This window comes from Bombus fervidus, chromosome 3 (genome assembly GCF_041682495.2).
Source record: "Bombus fervidus isolate BK054 chromosome 3, iyBomFerv1, whole genome shotgun sequence".
NCBI lineage: Eukaryota > Metazoa > Arthropoda > Insecta > Hymenoptera > Apidae > Bombus > Bombus fervidus.
In genome coordinates this window covers 15,899,449-15,918,691 of record NC_091519.1, presented here as the reverse complement: position 1 = coordinate 15,918,691, position 19,243 = coordinate 15,899,449, and the positions used below count along the sequence as shown (strand labels likewise).

Below are 19,243 nucleotides of genomic sequence, written 5' to 3'. Positions count from 1 at the left end.
TAATGTAAGAATCGATACGAGAAGAAACTGATATTGCGTTATACAAAAATTCTTCTAAGAGTTTCACATTAAGAGAAGAATCCTCTTCTTCTCGCGTTACCGTGTTTAAGCCAATCTTTGAACACGTCTTCCCTTAAGAAAAGAATTCGCCTCTTGCCATATTATTTCATAACCGAAACCGATTTACTATTACGTAATACCATTACGAAAATTCCAAAGAACAACACATTGGCAATCTATCAAGAAAATAACCCTCCTTTTCTCATATTATCCTATAGCTGAAACCACTTTAATTCTATTACGAAAATTCATCTAAAAGAACAACCCGTTCATTTTCCATTAAGAAAAAAGCTGCTCCTTTTTTTTTTTTCTTCTGGTGTAATCGCACGGCTCCTGGCTTCAAGCGCGTTTCCATTAAACGAATCGAGGCTCGCGACTATCCGTGCAATCTTTCAACAGCGTTTCATCCTCTCGCGTGGACCGATCTCCGAAGACATTCACGTGGCCGTTGGACCCGGGCTGCAAACGCGTTCCTATGAATTATTGCACCATTAACGTGAATAATCGCGCCGGCGGGAAAATTATATAGTAATTTGTTCACGGCTGATCGAATACGTCGGGAATTTTATATTCTCTCTTTTGCGAAGGGGTAATGAAGCGGGTTAGCCCCGGGGGAAAAACGCGCTTTGCAACCCCGGGACTCTCGTGGCCATGAAAAATGAAGACGTTTCACCCGGGCCGGGCTTTCGATTTTACGCGGTGAATGGGCCGGCTAAGTAGCCATTCTGATGCCCCCGGAACGCCGTTATAATTTATACCGAGCCCTTTGTGTTACGCGCCACGAGATGATTCTTCCGGTGATCGGCCGACCGATTACCTCGAAACTACTTTCACCGCTCTTTTTTTTCCTTTTTCTTCTTCAAATATATCTTTTTCCTCGGTTAACACGCCGACTGCCAACAGTGGTCATCGGCGATCCACGTTACTCGATTCTTTAGGACGACCGGAACAAGATAATAAATTCCATGGACTAACAAATTTTCAATAACGCGAATGCTTCGGATAACGTAGTCAAAAAAAGATGCGCGGGTATAACGTTTTGCGAAAGTCAAATAATAATTTCTTGCACCCCTATGGATTATGCGATTAAAAGGTGTTCGGAGATAGAGAAATTCTAAGCCGACTTCTGTTTCAGCCCTTAGGTCCCGCGGAACCTGATTTCCAGTGATTTCTAGTCGGTGATTTCCAATTATTTGCAATGGTAAATCGAATTTTAATTTAGAATATTTTGGAAAATATTTGTAACGTTTCGCTAGCCTTGAATTAAATAGTTCATTAAAGAAATTGATAAGAGACATTTCGTAAGCGATAGCGTTCAGATCTTCGATTTCTCAGGACATATAACAAACACACGGGTATAATAGAACCGAAAGACGCGTCTATCTATCTCTACACAGAACGAAAAGATCGAAAACTGTATATCAAATCGTACGAAATAATGGACCTTTCCTTATCTCTCTCTTTCTCTCTTTCTCTCTATTGAAATAAACATCCAATATACTTCTAAACCAATCGGAATAGGGACACAGAACTCTTAGCTCAAAGATAACTCACGCGATACAATAGGAACGGCAGGCGCGCAACACGCCCCATAAATCCTTGTGGAAGATCCTGGGATCGGTACTAACCAGGACCGTGTCCTCGTTAACTTCGATTTCAATAAGCGCCGAACGGAACACAAAAAGGTGGAGACAAGACGAAAGAGAAGCGTTTCACTCTCGAGTAATTAGGAATCTACTCGTCCGGTGGACTAATCAACTGGTCGGAGTCCTAAGAAAGAAATAAGTCTGGGCAAGGTGGAGAAGAAGGAGGGTCCGGTTTAAGTGACAGAAAGGCTGGTCCATGGCGCGAAGGAACACGCGAGCTAGCCCCGGGTGACAAGTTAAAAAGGGAGAGAACGTGATGGTGGCGCGAGCCCAGGCAGCAACCTCCTTCTTCTTCTCGGATCATGCTAATGAAATTCTCAAGATATCTATCTCGCGCGCCACTGTGTACGGGACATTAGTTTAGCGTCTCGCTCGCGGCCACCTCGATCTTATCTGTCCACCTTGGACGCACGGTATCAATTTCCCTGGAACGTGAAACGTACGGACCATGTGGTTCGTCACCCGATTCGCGTTTCACGAGTCTCACGGCTACTGGTTGCTCTCTTCGGTTGGCATTGCTCGACGTAGAAATTGATTGGAACGTGTTCAGGTACGCACAGACGCAGCCGCTGATTTAGTCGAGCGACGAGTAATTCAGTAGGTTAGCGTGTGTGGACGCTAAAACTTGCCTCGTCAGACGTTATTAATCGAGCAAATTTGTATCTGAAATTCGTATTAATATCCTGCACAGTTTCTACGTAGCAGGCGATCTTGTGGCGGTTACTCGTTACTTGGTTAAACTAGTCGACGTGTCTGTACGAGCTTTTATAGCTGGTGACTTTTAGCCTTGGAACGTTACAGCGGGATGATAAGTTTTCTTACTTGAGATTCTTTCAGCCGTTTGCGAGTGACGCGTGTCTTCGTGGGTTTGATGAGATCGATAGGTTAATTGAATTATGTTGTTCGATCAAGTTACAATTTTTACGGATGGTCTTGCAGGTAAATGGTGCTTTCGGTCTTTGTTTCTAGTTTACGATCATGAGAAGCCACATTAATCGGCTGCTTGTACGAAAAGAATAGGACGCTCGTTCATCACCGTACACCTTTAGTCGCTTAGTCGATGATCTTTGAATCAACGTGCCGCGGCATTCCCACAATAACGAAGCTGAAGATGCAGAAAATGGAATCGACGAGTCACGGCATAGAGACGTACATGAAGACGTTGCCACTGACTTATGCACCTCGTATGCTATTGAGATCCTTTGATCCCGCCGAATCATTCTTACGAATACGTCATCAAGTCACGCGAGGCATTAACGAATTTTTAATTACCATAGTATTGCCCCTCTCTTACGGAAGTTTTAATTTCTAATGACGAAACAAAACGATTCGTCATAGACGTAACATCTAAGGGAGCTAACTGATATTTGCAAACTTATTCGACTTCTGCCACGATCGAAATCTCTAAATATCCCTCGATTACGATTTCTACAGACAACGTTCGAATTTTCCACCATCGTATTTCACCGTTCTCGTAAAAATTCTCCAACAAAAGGAAAGTAAATAATTTTCTTTCCTCGGACACACGATCGTTGAATTAAAAAATACGAAATTTCAACGATTCGAATGTACGACTCGGAACGTGTGAAATTCGCAGAACTTGGCAACAATTTTTACAACGTGAACCCGAGTCCTCGTGAAATCGCGATCGGTGCAAAGGTCAGCCACTCACGCTGCTCCGGAGGAAGGGAAGTGGAGGCTGGATGGGCCAAATTGCAAGTTACTCGAGCGAACCCTGGCTGTGTCTTCCTCCACTTCCTCTTCGTGAACATCACGTACGAAAGAGGAGAGGAAAGAAATAGAACGAATCGAATGGAACTCTCTGGGGAGCGTGAGAATGAAGATTCTCCCGGCGCGGCTCCGAACCTGTGATTGATTTAAAGGTCACGCGTTTCCACGTTTTTACTCGCGTGTTCGCAGATCGTCGTTGGTTCCCTTCCCGGAATATTTAACCTCTTCGACCTTTCCGGCCAAGAGTTTCTCTCGTAGCCCCGTTCCCTGTTGTCCGAACGTCCATCGAGTAGACCCTCGGCTTTCCTCTTCCCTTTCGTTTCGCGTCCGCCTTTCTCCGCCGGCTGGCGCGATGTTAATTACAACCTCTTAGCTCGAATTACCGTGCACGCCACCACTTTTCCCATCCCCCTCGCTCGATCCTTTCGCGTTTTCGTCTGAATCGTTCCGTTTCTTCGTTTCGAATGCTTCTCACTGCTAGAGATACGGTTTCAGCGTGTAATCGTGGAACTCGAGCCCTGTCAGCGCTAGAAATATCGTAATTTATTGTATAGTGCTTATTCCTTTCAGCCTGGTTACCTAGAGATCGAGCTTGGTTTTCTATAGTTGATAAACGTGAAACGAAACTAAAGATAGACTTGTAGATATCTACAGTGCCGTAAGGATATATCGATTCTTTGGTTATCCCTCTGTCTCTAAATGCTGTATCTTCACATAAACGTTACTCCCATTCATTCTTCGTTCATCCCTTTATTCATTTCTTCGTTCGCTTGTTTACTTTCTTCTTCCGCTTGTACTTTATTTCCTAAAAATTGTACTTCTCTTCCTTCGCTCTTGTCTACTGCTCTTTTTCCTATTGTCAGCGGTTTCCCTGCTATTTTTCGGGATCTATAGAAATTGTTTAAAAGATTTGTCTCTCGCCTCTGATTTTGCGAGGGTGAGAACTCGAATTACCGATGATTGAAAATTGAGCGAATCCGTACGTTGTAGCGATGACTACGCGTAATATTTCACAGATAAACTCTGAGAAAATTCAAGTTGGTCTGATCTTTATTGTAATATAAGATTAAATGAGAAAGGAACCGCATCCACGATAGTTGTGAGGCGGAACTTTGATGCTTGCAACATCGATACGTTATTCCTAGTAATGGTCAGGAAATTCTCTTTGCAACGTTATCCACGAGCAACATTAGCGAGAAATGTCGCGAACGCGGCTGCTTCTATCTGCGCGATCGACAAACACTGTAATCGATATACAGAGGAATTCTCTATAGTATACTCAAACCACTCTCGATAGATTCAATGAATTAGAATTTCCATTTCCTTGGCAACAAAGTTGGAATTAACGAGCTTGCAACACGACTACTTAAGAAAACCAGTTTAGAGAATTTACTATTCCACTTAAATGGTCTTGATTGTTCTTCCAATGTCATTAGTCTGCTCTTAAACCACTAGAATCTTAAACGATTTACTCGAACGATCTTTAAATAACCTTAGCACGACCTTCTTCTATGTTCAAGCGATCTCGTGACTTTGAACGATCTTTCATTCAAACGATCTCGATAATTATATGTCCATGTCACGTGCCTAATACTTTTGTAAACAGCTTTGGTGAACAATTTTCACTGGTTTATCACTCCGTGAATTACACGCCCTTCAAATATCTGCTACTTTTGATTATTATCTTCAATCATGTTGTTGTATGTGTTAAATAACCTTCCCGGTATATATATGTCGGAGATGAAAGGACACCGGAGCCTTTCTTTCGCAATGTTTGGGAAAGTCCCTAATATTTTAGTCCAAACTTTTTATTATAACCGTACTTAAGCAATAAAACTGAGAAATAGCTGTTTGTGAGTTAAGTTAATTATGATTGTCCGAGATTTATGACAATGGACCTGGGCTCGAAGTGACATAACGGGTCACTGAACGTAGCCACGGTCACGGCTGGGACGTGTACCTATCAGAGGTATAAAGTAATTAAATAACTCTCCTTAAAAACAGAGATTGACCCGAGAGATACAGAGAGATACGGAGAGGAGTATATAAGGACAGTTCCACTTGGACTGACTCTTAACCCGATAAGTTCGACTAGTTCAGGGAATACGTACGTCAAGTTCAAAATCGCACTCGTCATCCCGTTGACCGTGTATTCGTTATCGAACCTAAATTCATCGTCACCGATATCTCAATTATTCACTCACCGATATCGCTTGTTGACCTTTGCAATATCTTCGCTTCAATCAATATCATCTGGTATACAACAATGATGGACAACTCGCAGAAAGATTCATTACACGCCCCGTTTTCCAAAGACGACCCGACATATATATATATGTAGTATCGTGGATGAGTGGCCTGGGGGTGTCGTGCGAATTATAAACAAGCGGTTGCTGAGCATGTGCGTGGTGCGGCTAAGAAAAAAGACGCGAGGTTAAGACAAAAGACAAGGGGTTGCTAAGGGAGATAAACGAATTAACAGCAGTATGAGTTGAGAAACCAGAGAGTGCGAATTGCATTGTCGAGAGGGAGTTGAATGCGTGGTGACGAGAATCGCAAATTAGTCACCTAGTTGTCTTAATTAAAATACGTTATTGCGATTAGTTCACGTTAAACAACTATCGTTTCCTGCTTAATCAACATCTGTTTAATCCATTTATTGTAAATAAACTAATTGTAGTAGTAAGGTACTACATATATTTATTTATTTATCACCGCCTTTACACCACATTCTCGACGTTTCAATATTGTTTACTTAAACTGCCACGACACCCAACCCCATTCTCGTTTCGTACCCTCGTAAAACGTAATTACGACGTCTAGTTTGATCTCCAAACGGTGCTCGAATGAACGGTTGTTAAACCGTTTATACCTTCGTTTACTCGCGGAACGCAACAATCTAGGATATTACGACGGGGTCTCTCTTTTTTCTTATGTGTTACGTTAACCGTGCCATTTCTTTGTCTGTAAAACACCGCACCTTTTAATATGTCATCCCTATATCACAATTCAATCAGACTGATCGCGAATCTGGAAGATGATATTTCAGGGATTTTTATATCGAGTCGCTGATAGATTTTCCTCTGATTTTATTATAAGACGGTGAAACGACGAATGGAAAGTTTTATGCTCCAATAAAGTATTTTTCCATTTGCTCAGTTTGTAGCAGATAAATTTACAAGAAACTAAACATACTAAAATTCCCCAAAAATTGTACGATACTGCTGTTCTCCTCGTTTTCTATTCGCCTTCGCATCTGTTACGACCGTTCGCGGAGAGACGCGGTCGCGAGGAAAACGCGTCAGCGAGAGGCGTAAATTCTCGCTACGATTCGGCTAATCGACGCCGCGAATTAGTCGTTCCCCGTGTTTCGGTTAGGATAACAGGGGTGGTTAATTGAAATTAACACTGTGTTAACAGGTTAATATGATGTATATATTCAACAATGGATTACACAATATTATGAGCGTCACAAGTATTTGACGATGAGTACAGCTTATTCGTTACAGAAAATGTGACCCGATTTGACGATATCTCTCGATGAGATAGTTAGACTTTACAAACGGATTGATTTGAAGATAGAACCGTGGTAGACTTATTGACTGTTCGGACGACGAAAATGGACTCCTCGGTTACAGATTTCGAATGAGACTGATCGGTTAGAGTGTTCGAATGAGACTGACCTCCTTAGACCGATTCTTTGTCTTTCGGGGAGACGACCCCCCATATGCTCGGATCACGCCATCGCACGCGCCGATGATCACGCAGGCCGACTTCTTCGTTTATAAAATAACGGTCCGAGATCGACGGTTCCAGAACTCGTTATTTGGTGATAAATATGCGCTCATCGATACGATGTATATTTTTCGTCGGGCAGATAAGAGGATGTATCTGCGACGCTGGAGGGCCGCGAGCGACGGTTGGAAATACGATCTCTAAAAAGCCTCGTGGCGTAACATACTCCCCCCGTTGAGAGGGTACCGATCAAGTACTATGGGTAATACTGTGAGGTGGATCTCTCGTTAGACTTCGTAGCTGTTGGGTGTTTCGGAGTCATCTGTCGGCGATCTGCTCGGTAGTGGTACCATCCGCTTGACGCTCCGATCCAGTGTGCTTGTTGCCGTTCGTACGGTAGCCGTCCGTATGATGCCGTCTGCGCCGGGCTGGACCTTGATGATTCTGCCCAATGGTCATCGCATTGGGAGAACGTTGTCTTCTATGAGGAGGACGATGATGTCTTCTAGTATGCCGTAACTGCCCTTGCTCCCTTTGGTTCGTATGTTCAGCTCGTGTGGATATTCTTGATGCTAGCTGGAGAAGGTTGGTTGGAGTATCCCTGAAAACTCAATCTCGCAAACTTGTTAGTCTCCGATGAGGAGGTGACTGGGAGTAAGGATTAAGAGATCGTTTCGATCTGGAGATATCGAAGTTGGCGGTCTGGAGTTGAGGGTTGGTTTTGATTCTGATAGGGAGTGTGTTTCGCGTTTTAATTGTATGAAGCTTGTTAATGACGACACGTCTGAGATGTCGTTTGAAGAATTGCTGCTAGCTTCCACAATCCGTTGAAGTGAGGCGAGTTGAGAGTGTGAAGTGCCATTCGATCCATCGGCCGGCTAGAAAGACTGACCCTTCGATGAGCGATGAATCTTCCCAGAGACGCGACGAAGGCCTCGCTTATGAGATCGTTGACCAGCTCGATGTGGACTGCATTAACTGCAAGACGTATAAGTTGGATACGAATACCTGGATTCTGCGGTGGTTGCGATCCTCTCGCTCTTTGACGTAAATGATTTGCAATAGGTGATTCTGAGGTTGATGAATGGGCGAGATTCCCTTCGTAGAGTACGGATTACATCTGAAAATTACTAAATTATAGTGATTTGACAAGTTTGTTGTTTATGTCCTGTTCGGAAACTCCTTGTAGTTTCGATCGCTGTGGTTCTCGTCGTTTTAGGAATTTGCGGTTGTGTTTTTGGGCCCAGGAAGTGTCGTTTTGTGCCTTGATCCTGGAGGTATTGTGAAGCACCTCTGCCCAGGAAGTGTCATGGAACACCTCTGCCCAGGAAGTGTCATGGAACACCTCTGCCCATGAAGTGTCGTTGAATGCTTCGATCCTGGAGGTGTTAGGTAGCAGCTCGGCCCAGGAAGTATCATGGAACACCTCTGCCCATGAGGTGTCGTTGAACGGAATTCTTGTGTTGCCTGATGTTGATTCGTCCAACGCGATGCGGAGTTTTGGAGTTGATTGGGAGGTTGGGCTCCCCCCGATGATCCGCCCGAATCGCGCTCTCTTAGTGATGATCCTTGGCGGAGAATGAGCGTTGGGCGTCGTGACGCTGGACGTCGTAACTGTGACTTGCCTTGGCCTTGGAGAATATGTTGGCGTTATTGGAGCCAGGGGTGACTCCAGTGAGATCCTCGTGGTTTTTTCCCGAGACTTGTCCGATGCAGCAATGGTGGTGACAACGTGATGATTATTCCGCTTCGGATAATTCGCAGATGTGGCCCCTTTCGGAAATGGCGAGAGTGGCATCTTCTTGTTATGTTCAGGAAGATGACTCTCCGATACGATACTCTTGCTCTCAGATGATACAGGTAACGTGCTGTAAGACAGACTGAACATTGAGATGCTGATTGAGGAGGAAATGTTCCTGGAGAATCTTATCGTGGATTTCGAAACCCCTGCTGTAGGTTTTGATTCGAAATTGCCTCTGTTGTCCTGAACGGGATTCAGTTTTTTTCGGTCCAGAGGATCGTGAGAGGTTGTCTTCAAGTCGCGTGTTGGCGAAGAGTTGCGAGTGGCAGAGGTTGTCTGATTCAAGGCGCTTGCTGGCGTTGAATCAGATTGTTCAGATAATGATAATGCGAAATTGTTTGTCGTCGAATCGCGTTTTGGCTCTGAGTTGCGAACGTTAGAGATTGTCTGATTCAAGCCGATTGGTAGCGTTGAATCAGATTGTTCCGATAATGATGACACGAACTTGGTCGTCGTCGAGTCGCGTGTAGGCGATGAGCAGCGAACGTTAGAGGTTGTCTGATTCACGGCGTTTGGTAGCGTTGAATCAGATTTTTCAGATAATGAGGACGCGAACTTAGTCGTTGTCGAGTCGCGTGTAGGCGATGAGCAGTGAACGTTCGAGGTTGTCTGATTCAAGGCGATTGGTAGCGTTGAATCAGATCGTTCAGATACTGATGACGCGAGCTTGTTTGTCGTTAAGTCGCGTATTGGGGATGAGTTGCGAACGTGAGAGATTGTCTGATTCACGGCGATCGGTAACGTTGAATCAGATTGTTCAGGTAGAGACGTTGCTATCGTACTTGTCGTCTGGTCGCGTATTGACGATGAGCGGCGGACGTTAGAAGTTGTCTGATTCACGGCGATCGGTATCGTTGAATCAGATTTTTCGGATAATGAGGACGCGAACTTGATCGTCGTCGAGTCGCGTGTTGGCGCGCTGCGAGTATTATGCAATGAACTTCGCGTGTCATGCGACGGAATCGGCGCTAGACTCGATACGAGATTCTCCATCGGCGGAGTATGATCATTGTTACTGTTATTATTTAGATTATTCTTACGTCTCTGGTAACTGCTGGAAGTATTGCTGTTGCATTCCGATAGTTTTGGATTCGCCACTGCGTTGGAGACATTCGTTGAGGAAGAATCAATGTTGTTGAGTCTGATCAATCGTACCATCAGGTCTAAATAGATATCCGATAAGTCCTCAGGTTCGTTGTCGTCGATGTCGAGCAATTTGTTAAGGACAATGTTGAATTGTTTCCAATTGTCGTCGACCAGTGTTTGATAAAATTTTAAGCTGCCCTTGTTGCGCTGCCCGGACTGTTCGTATTGGTCGAGTAGTCTCCATATGGTCTTGAATTCTTCGCTTATATCGTCGTATTCCTGTTTCAAGGCGGTGATTCTTGCTTCGTTTGCCATTTTTTGTGATGAAGATACTTCGTTAACGAAGGTGGTACTTGTGATGTGTGATCGGTGTATCCCGATGCAGAATTGTTCCGGCTGCAGTGCTCGCTCGTCACTGTGCAGCGGGATATCGTGATGTTCGCGAGGAAGGCGTTCTTCCCGAAGATCACTCGTGTTGTAGTGAAACTGAAGTTGTTCCGACTGCAGGTTGTCGCTTGTCCCTGTGCAGTGGAATGTCGTTGACGTACGTTTCGTGAGGAAGGCGATTCTTCCCGAAAGTGACGTGTTTTGTCGTGCGATCGAAGTTGTTGAATATCGTTATGTTGACGATTGTCCAGTTGCGGCGGGAGGCTGCATGGTTGCGTCTTCAACCATTGAATTATGCCTCTTCCAAGGTGACGGCCCCTTGACGTTACTGACTTCGCTGGAGTGGTAACGCTTCCGCTGCTGGTTATGTTGGATTCATGTGGCACTGTATGGTAGTGGGTGTCACTGGTGTGCACTTTTCACTTACCACTGAATCCGGCTCGAAGGACCAAATGTTACGACCGTTCGCGGAGAGACGCGGTCGCGAGGAAAACGCGTCAGCGAGAGGCGTAAATTCTCGCTACGATTCGGCTAATCGACGCCGCGAATTAGTCGTTCCCCGTGTTTCGGTTAGGATAACAGGGGTGGTTAATTGAAATTAACACTGTGTTAACAGGTTAATATGATGTATATATTCAACAATGGATTACACAATATTATGAGCGTCACAAGTATTTGACGATGAGTACAGCTTATTCGTTACAGAAAATGTGACCCGATTTGACGATATCTCTCGATGAGATAGTTAGACTTTACAAACGGATTGATTTGAAGATAGAACCGTGGTAGACTTATTGACTGTTCGGACGACGAAAATGGACTCCTCGGTTACAGATTTCGAATGAGACTGATCGGTTAGAGTGTTCGAATGAGACTGACCTCCTTAGACCGATTCTTTGTCTTTCGGGGAGACGACCCCCCATATGCTCGGATCACGCCATCGCACGCGCCGATGATCACGCAGGCCGACTTCTTCGTTTATAAAATAACGGTCCGAGATCGACGGTTCCAGAACTCGTTATTTGGTGATAAATATGCGCTCATCGATACGATGTATATTTTTCGTCGGGCAGATAAGAGGATGTATCTGCGACGCTGGAGGGCCGCGAGCGACGGTTGGAAATACGATCTCTAAAAAGCCTCGTGGCGTAACAGCATCTCTTCAGACATCTCTTCGTTGAAATGCTTTACTCGTAAGAAACGTGGGATACGCAAAACCGGATATTTAAAGATTATTTACATTTTGGTAATACCCATTGAAATGTATAGATAGCAGGAGGAGGAGGAGGATAGCAACAGACTTAAAAGAAACTGAACGTATAGAAATTTAAAAGAAGATTAATTCAAAAGGGATTAAGCAAGTTAAACTAATTGAGAAATCAAAGTATCACGACGGAGAAGTTTTCAGACAATTGATCGATTTAACCAAAGTACAATACTTCGTACAGCAATCACGAAGATATCAAAGGTCCAAGATCAACCCCCACCGCTTCTATACAAACTGCTGGAGTGTCAAGATCACCGAATCGCCAATTCGTTTGTGTTCGCACGACAGACAGTGTAGGTGTTCAGAAGGAAGGTGGTCCGGAGGCTCGTAAAACTGCGGTTCGCGCGACTATTCGCCGAGAAACGCGCGAGTTATCCCCCTGTCCGCCCCTTCGACCGGATTATTATCAGGCATTTACACGTTTATGCTCTTTGCCGTGCCACGCAGATGGCCGCGACGCGTATACCCGCTAACGGTAACGTGCCTGATTTTCCGGTGCAATAAAGTCCCTTTGGTAGACGAGGCGCATAGTCTAGCAATTAACGCTCGTAAGTCGAGCCGCGCGATCTGTTTGATTTAAACGCCTGCCATGCGATCCTGCGTGTAATTCCAGGGCTAACTGAAAAACCAAGTCCAACTCTACCGCCGAGCATTTATTACGTCATATTCAATGGCCGACCGTGTCGTCGTCCTCTTCTCTATGCGAGTTCTGCTTTTCAAAGGACGGCTGGTATAATGAAAGACACGTCGCTGTTGGGTGTTGCGCGTGTTCGCTCTGATGTGCTATCAATAAAGGTGGTTTCTGTTTGGACTCGAGGATAGATCGTGTATGGCTTCTTTTATTTTGAATAGTTTCATGGCGTAATAAATCGATGGTACGTTGCTTATTGATGTTGCATTTGAAGTTTTTGTTAATCCACTGGAAAGCGACGTCAGTGCGTATCGTGTGGAGAATCTCGCGTTATTGCTATCTCTGTTATTGTTCCATCGATTCTGATAATTAACGATTCGAATTGTAACACACCGGTTGCAAATGAAGAAATATTTTGTTCACTGTCGAAGCGTTGGACGATTCTTTCATCGTCGCAGACTATCCTCAAACGTGATAATTAACTTTCTCTCGCCTATTATATTAACTTCGATACTACCAAAATCACAAAATTTAACTTCTACTTGTAATATGTTGCGTGTAACACCTGTAACAAGTTGCTTATTAATTTTTGGAAAAAATATCTTTGACTATGCTTCGAATCGTTAGTATTCCATCTACTGTACATATGTATATGTATATAGACTCAAACAGAAACAAGTCTACACAAATGAAGAAGCGGAAATCGTGTTGGAATCCTCGCAGCGCTACAAAGAAGCCACCCCGGCGCGCCGAAAAATTCCCTTCCAAATAAAGAGTCGCTCGCCATTACGTGCATAGAGTAGCATAGTTTTTCGACGTCGTCCTTCACTTCAGGGCTTCTAGAAGACAGGGCGTTTTGCGATCAAGAAAACCTGGAAGAAGAGGAACGTTCGACATAAACGGCGAATGCCTCGCGCTCGTTACACGCGGCTCCTCTAAAAATATCTCCGTGAAACAGCTTTCCAGTTTCTGACCGCGTCCGATTTTCTTCATCAGCCGATCTCCTTCCTCTTCATCTTCCTTTAAACATCGTTTGCTTAGCAGAGACGCGATTTTTTTCAAAGAAAACCATGTCAAAGCTCGTGAATTGCATTGTTCTACATTTTGAAATCTTAAGATTCCAAAGTCATGGATTTTTAATTCTCGAACGTGCTAAAATTTTGTTTCAAAATCGTCGAATTGCGAAGCTCTCTATTACGAAATTTTAGAATTCTAAAATTACGGATTCAAAGCTTCCGAATTCCAAGAAAATAGAGTCAGAAACGCTGACGAGTTTCAAGGCATCGTATCTCAAAATTTTAGAACTCCAAAGTTGGAGAGTCTGAGTTCTCGACTCGTAAACCCCGACATCTCGAAATTTTAAACTTCTAAAGTGAAAAACTCGAATCCGCCGAATTCCAAAATCTGGAGCTTCGAAATTGTCGAATTGTAAAGCTCAGTATTTCAAAATTCTAGAATTCTAATATTACTTGTCGTAAAATTCGCAGCCTCCAAGTTCAAAAGTCAAAGCTTGAAGCTCTCGAATGCTGAAACTCCATTGTTTCGAAACTCGAGAATCCTAAAATTGCACGCTCTTCTAAAAATAGCGTCGCGAAACAGCCTGCGAGTTTCTAGCCGGCCGCGATTTTCTTTACGAACTGATCTTCTTTTTCATAGTCCTCTTTTACTCCTTGCGTTCTTCAAGCGGGGGCTGTTCGCTTCGCGGAGGCGCGATCGCTTCCGAGAAAACCGGTGGATTTCTCGCGCACGAAATACGACTAGATGCACGAAGGTTTATGTAGATGCTTTGTCGGTACGATTCAGCTTCTTGGAACTACGCAAACTGTTACGGCGGCAGAATTGATCGGCGATCGACTGATTGTTTCGTGAAGGCTGGTTTTAGGGGTGCGTTGATTGTAGCGCGGAGTAGAGTCTGGTTGAAGAGTGAAGTTTTTAGGGAACGAAGGGTAATTGTAAGGTTTAAGTCGTATGAGTTTCTTGAGGCGAGAACCGTGGCAAAGATATGGTTATGGTGGTAGCGAGACTTTTGTGGTCAGAAAAAGTGACTTTCTTAGAGAGCTCGTCGTGCATCTTAATTTATGTTTTGGATCGTGTTCTTAAAGTTAAAATTTTCTAACTCTCGTAATCCCGTGCTAAAACAACCGATGTTACGAAGGGTTAATCTTCGATTAGGTTCGATCTCGCAATCAGAAGCTGTAAGTTCCAACTATCAAATTCAGAATTCTAACAAACGATTTAATATATATTTATTTCAGCATAAAGAAGATAAAGAAAGTACGTTATAGATCGATCAATATGCCGCGTGAAAGAACAAACCGCGAAAGATACCACGTAATATTTTACCTACGAGCATAAAAAGAGATCGGAGGATGGACTTTTTACGAGGGCCAGATCGCAAAACCGAAACCACCAGGGTTACTTAGGCAAAAAACGAGTCGGAGAAGGCAGGGTGAAGCACTTTTCCCATGAAAATGATGGGAATACGAAGGGACCACGGAACGAGCGCAGAGCGTTTAACCAAAATTACGTTTTATATGCACAAGCGGATCATTGCTCACGAGACGGTCCATGCGTAACGGCCGCAACGCAACGGTGCATTTCCTTTTACTACTGCGGCCAGACAGCGAGCACCGTAAAACCTGAGAGGCTTTAACAACTGCAACTGCAGAAATCCTGGCGTTGCGTGGTGAACTTCCAGGGACAATACATCCCTGGATGCATCGTTCGACTTGCAAGAGCAGAACTGATTGTGGGAACGAACGCGAGGATTCTTCGTCCTTCTTTGTAATTTGAAGTTTCAATAATTAAGAAAGACCGGTTTAGCAATTATTTTTGTTGTGCGGTGTTTATAAGTACCACTACGATGCAACAATCTCGAAACAAAGGCGGTAGTGAAGAAGTTGCAATAAAACTGAAAATTGGAAGATCGAAATAGCAAACTGTACGAACGAGCGAAAAACGCGTAAGTTCGATATCTTTCGACTTATAATTTCAGATTTCCGCTACCAAATAAAACAAATACTTGATTTTACGGATTCAAAAGCGTGCTGAAGCAAAAGACTGAAACTTACGACTGTAAAAAGGAAGGTTGCTGAATCGAATTACTATTCCACACGTACGCGTATCAATTACGCAAGATGACCAATCGTGTGTAAAATAATTAAAATCTGGCTCTCGTTAAAAGATTGAATTCGATCCACGTTTCGAGCCATATAAAAGCCAATTATCGGCGTTCTCGTTTCATTCGACTGATTCCCGTACATCGTTGCAAAAATGGCACGAAAAAAAGCCACATAGGAAGGGTAATACCATTTGGAGCGAGTACACGCCCCACAGCTACTTAATTACTTGGCAAAACGGGATCAGAGAGTCGTGATTTCATGGAACAAAGGGTACATTGTCTTTCCCAGCCGTGCACGGAATTAAGGCGTCTAAGATGCACGTGTTCCACGAATAGATCTTCAGGATTGCGATTAGAGATCGTGCGGTTTACCTTGTACGAGCCTCTGTCCTCCTCGTCCGAGGATGGGGCAGCGGGATCTCCTCCCGGTGTCGCTACGGCTTCCGTTTCCGCCGGCTGGTAGTCGACCTCACTGCTCCAAGAGTGTCGCCTCTTCAGGTCCCCTGTAATCATAGCGCGAAGACTATGTTAATTTTAGCTTGTGAATCTTTTCATTTTCAATCGTAAGACTATTGTCTATTTATACGTAAGACCATTTGTGTATTTAGATCAGACGCACAGTATCTTAATTTCAGGTTGGAATCTTTTTGTTTTCGTAGAAAAGATATTAAGAGACGTAATTGGTCTTAAATTATAGGAAAGTCTAACTGTCTCCTCGTTACAGCGATTCACTCGATTCTAGAATTTTCAGATATATTTACAAATCTGTTACATCGCTCTATAGTGAGCAACAGCTTTGAAATTCTAGATCTTAGAATTGGAGAGTTGCAAATCCCTAAATTTTACGGCTTCGACGCTTTGAATCTTCACGAGCTTGGAAAATCCTAATCTCAGGATTCCTAAACCTTCGGACAAAGCCACGTAGCAGCATTTGAAACCGTATAGTACCGCTGTAAGGTCTTTGGTAGCGTCGACGGCAATGAATTGAAACGTTGAAACGCGAGATGGTGAAAATGTTGAGCAGAGAGAAATCAAAGGGGGTAACACGGATAGTCGGCACGTGCCTCGAGGTCCGCCGGTAATTAATACGGTCCGACTCAATCGGGTAGCCGCTTAATTAGAATTGTCACTATCATTCATCTCGGCGGCGGCTGTTTAACGTCAACTTGCCAATCGAAGCGTAGCTGACAAAACTGGCCGCTACCACTTTTTGCCCATGGCTGTTCGACGTGCCGTATAATCCAACAACCGTATTCCCGATCGATACTCCTCTCCTCTTACGGGCTTTGGATTTACCATTTAATAGCGGCGAGTATCATCTCTGGAATCTTGCTCGAGCCGGCAGTTATTAATTTCCTAGATCGTCTCCTGAAATTAACGACATACATACAGTACAGAAATCGCATTACGCGGTCACGACCAGTTACGACGACGATCTTGAAACAGTTTTAACGAAGCCATCGATCCACGAGACGGTCGCAAACGGCTGGATCTGACCAGCTAGAAAATCGCTCGGCGTGTCATGGCTCCGCTAACCGGCACCGTTTCTTCCATACCACGGATATGTAGAACGATTTCTATTTAAACTGTTATTTCCTTATCTGTTTCAGCAGTTTTTCGTCGTTTACTTCCTTTAACTTTGAGTAAATTGGACGAATCCGATATCGGACGTAGGAATTTCTTTTTCGTTAGAATGGACGATTCGATGGGAATTGCGCTCGATTTTTCATAATTGGAATTCCGTTTACTTGTCAGATGGAATGGAAAAATTATTTAAAAACGTTGAAACACAAAGCATTGGAGTTTTAGAGCTTCGAAACTAAAATATTCGAAGAGATAAAAAGGACACGATTAGAAAGAGTGAGATCACTGTGCGACGTCCGAGCACATCTCGTAATTGCCGGAGGTATAAGATGTACTGATGGCTGGATGTTATCCGTTCGTTTTGTTATTTCTCGTAATTGAAACAATTTGTTAGAGTCAAAGTATAGGTTATTCGATTTAGCCTGTAAATGGATTTTAAGACGTTGCTTGGACCATGGCCATAAAAAAGCTGATGTAGCGTACGGTGTAATTGAATACGTCTTATTAAATATGTGCCATCACTTTTTCTCCTTTTAAACTATAATCTTTATACTTAGCGTTAGCTATTTTCCAGACCTTATAACGAAAGCACTATATTTCAAAGGAATTCCAGAAGATAATCGAATATTACGTAATTATCTAAACCCGAGGACTTCGCGAAACTTTCCACGTACATAGAATTTTTAAAATTTGTTTATTATCGTGCTCCATTTTACGTATATACAACACTCTATTTTAACAAGATTACGTAAAATATTTCACATCGCATAAATTTCAAATTGTCTCGAATACATCGGTAACTCTTTTTCCATATCAAACAATTTTCTTTCGATTTACTCTCAAAGATACTCGATTCCGAAGGAATGAAAATATCCCAGCGCAAACAAATGTGAAAAATAAAGATCGTCTCGAATTCGCCGATAAATGAGCCTAAATCAACGACTATCCCAATTAGAGGAATCCTAAATCGGTTCTATGAAATCATCGGATTTTCATCGATGCTCGCGGAAGATTTAAGGCCGACAAGCGTACGTACTCACGCATGCGCGTACACTTTTACAAAGGTCGAACCGGGGATAACGATCGACGATAAGCTCGCAGGTTAAACACTGTATTCGAGACGTGACTTATGGGATTCGATCGGGCCGAGGAGGCGCGTATTCTACCTACAAATTTACTCGTTTACTCGCTTCGTGGAATGCCACGGGCTCCCACGGGACCGGGCCGGTGAACGCATCGGAAAGAGGAGATGCGCTGCACGCGGCGGGGCTCGCGCGATCACGAGCACAGGAAATTTATCGGTTCGACGGTCAAAGTGTGAATTACGTCGATTCCAGCGTGAGCCGCAATAAAATATTTCCCAAAGCTTCATCGCATTGTGCCGCCGCTTCGTACCCGGTTATTTGCATCGGCCGTATATCTCACGCGTTTCGCGCGCATTTTGAACCCGCGCAGGCGCATCGCCATTTATTAATGATCGTCCGCCGACCGACCACTTTTACAAATCGCTGTATCCCGTTTTCGTGACGTATGGAAAGATTACTTCGTGAGAAATCGGTCCGTTTGAGAAGGATGAAGCGTTTGGTAGAAGAGTGACGCGAGATTCAGGAAAGTTCGGAAGTATTTAAATATTTGCGAAAAAAAAAAAAAAAAAAAAGAAGAAAATGGAAAAACATGACGAACTAAAATTAACTGACTTAAGAATTATTATCTTACTGGAAGTACCATAATTTTGGAATTAATTTTTCCAGATATCTAGGAAATTACAATTTTTCAGACGCATCGCTCCTCCAGCAAACCAACGATATCCTGTTTGGTATCTCGTTACGTAGTTAGAAATATGAAATGTTTGTTTGTAACGATTACATCGGTGCATAAGCCTGAAGATTATATTAATATTTAATAGTAAGAAGAAAAAACAGCTGTCCGTCGATACGTAACAATTAACACTTTCACGATAGGTGAACATAGGGCGATCTCAGGAAGCGTATGATCGGCCGCAAAAAACGTGCACACACGTTCTCTGTAATTTACGACCACGTGTATTATTATTCATACATATTACGTAGTATGTAACCACGTAGAAGTAACAGTATTCGCAGTTTTTCCAAGTCGACAAAAACAATTTTCCTCTGGCGAATAATCGTAATTCGACGAGCGCATGGAATGGAATGGTTGTAAATTTTAAAATGAA

The 19,243-nt window shown here is 43.5% G+C and overlaps 1 protein-coding gene across 4 annotated transcripts in view; it reads right to left on the bottom strand.

Moving 5' to 3' along the window:
- The window catches only part of LOC139985758 (uncharacterized), an 88,106-nt gene that overhangs the window by 4,112 nt on the left and 64,751 nt on the right, over nt 1-19,243 (bottom strand). For all 4 annotated transcript variants that reach the window (XM_072000475.1, XM_072000473.1, XM_072000474.1 and 1 more), the window contains one exon: nt 15,838-15,968. In XM_072000475.1, the coding sequence (XP_071856576.1) occupies nt 15,838-15,968 (131 nt within the window). The remainder of the gene's footprint in view (nt 1-15,837; nt 15,969-19,243) is intronic.